The sequence below is a fragment of the Austrofundulus limnaeus genome, unplaced genomic scaffold (genome assembly GCF_001266775.1).
Source record: "Austrofundulus limnaeus strain Quisiro unplaced genomic scaffold, Austrofundulus_limnaeus-1.0 Scaffold364, whole genome shotgun sequence".
Taxonomy (NCBI): Eukaryota; Metazoa; Chordata; class Actinopteri; order Cyprinodontiformes; family Rivulidae; genus Austrofundulus; species Austrofundulus limnaeus.
In genome coordinates, this window is record NW_013952766.1 from 238,314 (window position 1) to 246,187 (window position 7,874).

General features: G+C 37.3%; 2 protein-coding genes and 1 pseudogene across 3 annotated transcripts in view; 1 reads left to right on the top strand and 2 right to left on the bottom strand.

Moving 5' to 3' along the window:
- Positions 1 to 97: 97 nt before the first annotated feature.
- LOC106528221 (neutral ceramidase pseudogene) lies at positions 98 to 1,437 on the bottom strand (annotated as a pseudogene).
- Positions 1,438 to 2,263: 826 nt separating this feature from the next.
- On the top strand, positions 2,264 to 5,502 carry LOC106528222 (oocyte zinc finger protein XlCOF6.1). The gene is made up of 2 exons (XM_014023336.1): positions 2,264 to 2,734; positions 3,444 to 5,502. Exon 2 carries the CDS (start codon positions 3,481 to 3,483, stop codon positions 4,648 to 4,650), a length of 1,170 nt encoding a protein of 389 aa, XP_013878790.1. The 5' UTR covers positions 2,264 to 2,734; positions 3,444 to 3,480; the 3' UTR covers positions 4,651 to 5,502.
- An 837-nt stretch (positions 5,503 to 6,339) lies between these two features.
- Positions 6,340 to 7,874, bottom strand: part of LOC106528223 (SUN domain-containing protein 1) — a gene marked incomplete in the record, with an annotated part of 13,766 nt that continues 12,231 nt past the window's right edge. For both annotated transcript variants that reach the window (XM_014023339.1, XM_014023338.1), the window contains 1 exon segment: positions 6,340 to 6,932. In XM_014023339.1, the coding sequence (XP_013878793.1) occupies positions 6,816 to 6,932 (117 nt within the window).

The window sequence follows — 7,874 nt, forward strand, 5'->3', positions numbered from 1 at the left end:
GGTCAGGCATGAATGCTATAACAAAAATGAATGGAAGTCAATAGAAAGTCCTCAGTTTGATGCAAGAAAAAGGATGTGTGTGTGGGGGGGGGGGTACCTGTGTGTGTTTTCCTGGTGAACATCAGTACGACCATCGTGATAAAAAGGATTGTCATGATGAAGAGGAGGGTGGCGAGCACAGCTTTAACATTACAACACATCCGGAGAGCCATGCTGCAGAGAAAACATTCATCCATTCATTCGTTTATCCTCACTCCCGCTGCTCAAATATTTCATTTCATTTTTTATCTTAAATCTGAGAAAATCTTCGAGATTTTAAAATGATCATTTCTGAAACAGCTTCCTGATTGTTTTCACAAAATACAAACTTTAATTCAATTTGAGATAAAATCCGTTTTATCTGAACTTTATTTCTGAACATGAACTTAAATAAAATAATTTAATGTAAATGAAAATCAGTTGTGTTGATTAATTAACTAAATGTAATCAGTTTAATTTAAATGTTTAGAATGAAATGATTTGTTTTTTTACTTGATCAAAATTATAAAAATTAAAAACTAATAAAAGGTCTTAAATAATCCTTCAGACGTAGAGTTTGAGACTGTTGTCCAGCTGAGGAAGCAGATTGAGACGATAACAAAGCTTTAATCAGAAAAACACTGAGCAAAGGTGAACACACACAGCCAGATCAAATCTGAGCCAGATAAAATTTGGCTTCTCAACTTGAGGTCTGGGAGCCACAGGTGGCCCTTCAGACCCTCTGAGGGTCTACAAAGGTGCTCTTTAGTTGTAGCTCCTGGACTGTGGAACCAGCAGCTGCTTGGTGTTTTTGTCTTTAAACCCATTGGACTCAGTGGATTTAATAAAGTATCACAGAGAAACATGAAGGTAGTTATTTTTCTGTGAAGCTGTTTAAACATGAAAATGTTCCGGTTCTTTGTTCATTTGAAGCAGATTTTATGGTTTCATTTAAATTTTTATTTATTTTTAGAGAAAATAAAACGGTTCCATAAAAGCTGCAAAAGTCTGATCTGAACACTGCAAAAGTTATCAATTTTATATCCAGCCTAAATTTATTTTTACAAGATTAAAAAAAACAGTTTTAGTCTGGATAAGATCGTTAGACTTGATTAGACTTTGCAGCCTACCTGGTTCACTTCCTGTGTTCATTAAATCCTGCTGGAGAACCACAACCTTTCCATTAGAACGTTACATCTGATCCTGATGCCAGGTCACCAGAGAACCACAGGCAGAACCTGCTCAGACTCACCTTCAGCTGCTGCAGATCTGAGCTGAGGACGTCTCTGATGACACAAACAGAGCTCTGTAGCTCAGAACCTGAACGGGTCGACTCTTATCACCTGTCCCATACAATCTGCAGGTACCAAAGGTCACCATGCTGAGCCTCGAGCAGGTCCAGGGTCTCAAGTTCTGATTCCAGGAGCCTGTTGCACCAATAGGACAAGGGATTAAGCTGGGATTTTGGTGTAAACACGAGTTAATTAAACCTTGAATTGACCCGGTTTAAAGTGAAGCTTATTTAACCTTCTGAGCAGTAGAGTCGCTTTACTGTAAAAACTGATCATCTAATCAAGTTTTATAATCTTGTATCAGCTAAAAATGTATTTAGGATTTTGTTTTGAGATCAATATACTAAAATCAGAATATGCTGGATTATTAATCTTGTTAACCTGAAAAGTTTTCTTTATTTCAAGAAGTCTTCCCAAGTGCAACTGTCAAACTGCAGATTTTTATTATTAATTTGAACAGATTCAGAGTATAATCTAGTATTTTTAATTTATTTTTAGATGGCTAATTTTTAAATTGTTTGATCAGACATCAGTGTTTCATACACTTATTAAATTTATTATTTTTCTTTGCATTAAAAAAATTAGAGTAAATATATTTATTTGATTTATTTATCAGATTATCTGTGAAAAGGAATAATTTATAAAAGACTTAACCTCAGCTTCATCTTTAAAATAGTCTCAGAACCTGACATGTCATCTTTCACAGGTATGTAAATAAAGGTAAATAAGATCAAATGTGCTTATGAAATAAGAAATGTTTTCAAATATATGTTGGTACTGTAACACACAACTCTCTGGTATTTTTACATGTTTATTCTATAAACATTTAATAAACATTTATTAATATCTTAGACAAAAAAATCTAATTTAAAAACAATAAAAAGAAAAAACAAACGCATTCATCATAAAGCATATAAACAGTTATAGTTTATATTCTAATGTCATTTTATTGTCACATAATTATTATTAAGTCACATTTTAGCATTTAGACCGCTGCTGCAGTGCGCTCTACTTGTTTTACATACTGTAGCGCTGTGGTGCGTTCAATGTATTCTGTAAATATCAGTGTAACAGAAAAGTTCAACTTAAATGAAGCTTCATCATCTCAGCTTGTTTGCAAATCTGGTTGTAAAACCATAAAAACCACATCAAACTGAAGGTGGCGGTCGAAAACAGCAGCAGTTTTCCACCGCCGAAGAAGAAATCCACCCAGTCACGTGACCTCCGAAGCTAGCAGTTAGCTTAGTTAGCCCGTGTCACATAATTGAGACACAGACCGGTCGTGTTTGCTTCTATGAGCTGAAACATCGAGTATTTTCAGATAAGTTGTTCTTCTCTGAGCTGGAGACCGACCGCTGCTGAAGAAAATGTTCTGAATGTTTGGGGAAAAACGAACCGAACCGAACCTCCGGAGAACAGGACAGGTAGGAAACTTCAATGAAAGACAAACAGGAACCTTTTGTTGTTGCAGATGTTTCTGTTCTGCTGTGTTTGTAACAACTGGTAACTAACAGAAGCACTGATATAAACAAGGAGAATGAATCTGATCTAAATTCATTAAATTCATTCATTGAAGGCGGCGGAACGTGAAGATTAAAAACTCACTCAACCCTACGAAGATATATTCACCAAAGAAAATAAAAATAAGACTCGTGATCTCACATTATGAGAAAAGGAGTTCTCCCTGAGGAGCTAGGGTTTGAGCATGTACCGGATGAATCTATTTGTTTTGACTTTATGTTCCACCCGGACGTGTTAGTGTGTGACACCCTGATTCAAAGGGTGCACACTCTTCCTACACATAATGAAATCACTTGTTTGTCTTGGGTTAGGGGTAAAGCTACAGTTGCAGCTTGAAGTTGTGTTGGTATTAAAAAGTATTAAAAGGTAATAAGTTTAACTTTAGATTTTCAGTATTTACAGTACTCTGTCAACACAGAAGTGGTCTGTCAGGCACCTCCTGGGTGGTGGTCCTGGTGGGACGTAGTTAATATCAGTGACTAATTTCACAAATATCCACTAACTGTTGAAATTCGAGACTTCCTCACATTTGTGCTTCACAATGTGTCCTATTTGTAGACTTTAAATTTTACTCAAATCTGTAAAACGTTTCATTTTTATCTTTTTTTTTAGTTTTCCTGTAAGGATCTATGACCAGGAGAACTCCAGGATGAACCAAGAGGAACCAGAACCTCCACCGATTAAAGAGGAACTAGAATTACCCCGGATTAAAGTGGAAGATGAGGAACCCGAACCTCCACAGATTAAAAAGGAACTAGAGTTACCCCGGATTAAAGTGGAAAACAAGGAAGCAGAACCTCCACAGATTAAAGAGGAACTAGAAGAATTAGAATTACCACACGAACACCAGGATCCAGAACTTCCACGGATTAAACTCGAAATAGAAGAACTAGAATTACCCCAGATTAAAGGCCATGAAAAATGGGAACCTTCACAGGTTAAAGAGGAACACGAGGAACTCTACATCAGTCAGGAAGAAAAACAGATAAAGCAGGAGACTTGTGCCTTTAAAGTGACCCAAACTGACAAGAAAAGTTCTGCGAGTAAACCAGAATCAAAGAGCGATGAGCTCCTTTCTGACAGCTGTACTGAAGCTGAGAGCAGATATCAGGAAGGAAGCTCAAAAACCAGCAAAACGTCACTAAAATGTGACGTTTGCAGAAAAACCTTTGATAAAGCCTCATTATTGAAGCGACATTACCAAATCCACACAGATGAGAGACCACATACCTGCAGTACGTGTCAGAAAACCTTTAGAAATAAATATAATTTGCAGATCCACATGAGAACTCACACTAACGAGGCACCATTTACCTGCAAAACGTGCGGGAAAGGTTTCAAATTTTACAACGGCTTCCAGATCCACACCAGAACGCACACTGGCGAGAAGCCCTACTTTTGCGAAACCTGTGGGAAGAGATTTTCTGATCACCCAGCATTCAAAAAGCACAAGATGGTCCACACAGGTGAGAAGCCACATGCATGCAAGACCTGCGGGAGAAGATTCAACAGCCTCAGTCATTTAAGTCAGCACATGAGTACTCATGCAGAGGAGAAGCTGTTTCTTTGCCAAACGTGCGGGAAGAGTTTCAGCTGCAAGAGATATTTATGTCGACACACAAGAAGCCACACCGGAGAGAAACCCTACACCTGTACAACCTGTGGGAGATCTTTCGGCAGGAGCTATCATTTATCAAAGCACATGAAAAATCACTCGAAAGACAAACCCTTCTTTTGTAAGACCTGTGGGAAAACGTTCACAGAAAAGGCTGCTCTTTCAAGGCACACGCACAACACCCGCACAAAGAGACCTCATTAATGCAAAACGTGCGGGAAAAGTTATGGGCGAACCAGTCATCTGTTGCAGCACATGAAGATTCACAGTGGAGATGTTTTAGGTTGAAACTGTTTTGTTCAAACAGAATAATGGACGTGAAAAAGAGTTTAAAGAACCTGCAGTCAGAGGTTTCCTCTCTCATCACAGAATGTCAGATTAATTTGGAGCTTTGGTAAATCCTTTGAACCATTTTATTAATTATTATACAACTGAAAGATTTGAGAAAAGTTTCAATTTATTGTGGATCATCTTTAATTTTCTGAATTCACAGGCTCTGATAAAAACTTCTGACTGCAGCTGTTTTATTTTTTAAATCTTGTTTTTTCTCTTTTCAACAAAGTGCATAAAAATTGACGCCATCATATTTGAACATAAAGATAAATCTGTAAAATAAATGTAATGAGTTAAACTTTAGACGAGGGTCCAAAAACAGCAACTGTAGACATTTAATTTGAAAATACAGAAAGTGGAATTTTCTGTTTAAATTCTAAATGTTCGATGAAATCGAACTAAATGTTCGATGAAATCGAACTAAATGTTCGATAAAAGTTTGATGAAAGTGTGAATTATCTGGAGTGTTCTGTAAAAACTGGAGTCTTTATATTTATTTTCATCACTGCTGAAGTGAACCCTGACAGCTTAGTTTTGTAGAACAAGTAATAAAAATAAACTAATTATAGCATTTGTTTCTGTGCTGGTTTTAAAAAAGCAACCATCGTGATTCTTTTGGTACCAGATCATTAAAAACAAAACTTGCTGTGACAAATAAATCTTTTCACTTTATTAAAAAATATATTTTTTATTTCATTAATAAACCCTGTTCCTGAAAGACTTCTCAAAACATATTTAGTTTCATTATTTTTACATTTTGACACATTTGGTTCTGTTGCACTTTATTTTGCAGGAAGTCAAAAGGTCAAACATAACCTATGAAGTGGCTTCATTTTTTGGATTTATTTCTGTTTCTTGTTAACTATTTTCACAGCAGCGTCACTCTACAGTTCAGTTTAGATAAATAAAATAAAGGCTGTGATTTTTTTTTCATTTTACAGCTGATAAATCCAGTAAATGATGTCCCACCACCTCAGACCTTCTATACCAGTGGTTCCCAAAGTTGGGGTCGGGACCCAAAGTGGGGTCCTGACAATATTTTCTAAATTAATTACATTTTTGCCTTAGTTGCCTAAAATGTATAAACGTAGAATAATAAATAATAAAAGTTGACCTGATACAAATGTTTATCATCCAAAAATAGGTGTGGGCACAAGTCTCTGCTACTGCTATTTTGTGGGTCAAAAGCTGAAACGTTTGGGAACCACTGCACTTCAGAAATCAATTTAAAGGGTATTAAAATACTTGGTGGTGTAATATTTCCCTATAATTATTATAAAAACACAAAATAAGTATAAATAAGTATTTATATTTGTGTAGCCTTTGTTTTTAGGGTTATTAACAAATTTTGTGTACTCAGACCAGTAATATTTGGGGTCACAAGTTTTTGCCATGGATATTTTGTGGGTCAGAAGATAAAAAGTTTGGGAACCATTGCTCTATACTGACAAAGCAGTACAGGACCTGGGTCTCCTTCCTGTCTGCTCCGAGCGGGCCTGGATCTGAAAGTCCGGTTCTACATGTTTCAATCCACATCAGAACATTTCAAAACAAACCAAGGGGTTTTAAAAAGTCACATCTTTATTATGAAACATTCAGCTTCAAGTCACAGAAAAACAAACATTTCTTCAGATTTTTATAAAAATAAGTTAAAGTTAAACATTTGACACCAGCTGAGAACAGGAGCCGCTTTTGAAACAGAACCGTTCGGTCCAATCGGATCATTTTACAGATTTAATGTTTTGCTGAAGCAGCACATTTTAAAGCTTTCAAAACAAAGAGGTTGTTTTATTGTGAAAGGACAGGTTCTCAGAGCCGCCTTCCTGTGGCAGGTGGACAGTCTGCTTCCCCTGGTTCTGACCCGCTCACAGACCTGATAAATGATAAACCAGAACTCCGAACGAATGTTTAAAACTATGAACAGATTCTTCCCACCTCAGAACCGTCAGGGTCCGTTTCCACAGGAAACTCAGCGGTCCATAAAAGCCCAGTCAGCAGGTTCTCACTGACCCGGTTCTGCCGACTTCCTGTGGTCCTTAGACGTCATCAGGTGTCCCGTGAACTCTGAAGCGGTACATGCAGGTGTAGTCCGGGTGGCCCCAGTTGGACAGAACCTGGACCTCGATGATCTGGAAGGACTCATGGTTCTCCTCCTGACAACAGAAACAGGTTCTGGATAGAAGCGACCCGGTTTCTGTCTAACATCATTCTGTCATCTTTGGATAGATTTAACTAAAGTTTTACAGTTACAGTTTTACAGCTACTACAGCAGAACTTCAGCTGTTTTAACCTCTGAGGTATTGAAACTAGGGATGCACGATAACTCATTTTAAGAACCGATACAATAACTTTCTCCTAACGGCTGATAACCGTTAACCGATAACAGATAACATACCAGGAGATAAGACTAGTCAAAAATTAACAAAACAAAAACCAAATGACTATAAATTATATTATTTGAAATAAACTCTCAGCAAACAAACATTTCTTAAAGTATATCAAACAAAACAATCTCAGAAATGGCCATCTTTTAAAATAAAGGCACATTAATTATAAAAAAACTTTAACACTGATCTCAGATTTAAAAAAAAAGAGAAAAAGTCATTCCACAAGTTCAAAACAGATAATTCTCTAACACAAGTTAGATTCAAAGTACATTTGTTTTATTACTATTATTTGATTTAAAACATTTTTCTGCCTGAAACAGCTTCTGAGATAATAGTGTACAAATGATAACCTGTCAATCAATGTGTGAATGCATTACTTACTGGAAGAGAGAGGTAGCAGCAGCTCAGCATGGTAAACCGTGGCCAATGATGGCAAACCGTGGCCAACGATGGCAAACCATGGATAATGGTGGTAAACTGTGGCCAACGATGGTAAACCGTGGCCAACGATGGTAAACCGTGGCCAACGATGGTAAACCGTGGCCAACGATGGTAAACCGTGGCCAATGATGGTAAACCGTGGCCAACGAAGGCAAACCGTGGCCAACGAAGGCAAACCATGGCCAACGAAGGCAAACCATGGTAAACCGTGGATAATGGTGGTAAACCGTGGCCAACGAAGGCAAACCATGGTAAACCGTGGATAAT

What these genes read in the sequence shown, in the direction of transcription:
- LOC106528222 (XM_014023336.1), top strand. Translation starts at nt 3,481, where the DNA reads ATGAACCAAGAGGAACCAGAACCTCCACCGATTAAAGAGGAACTAGAA.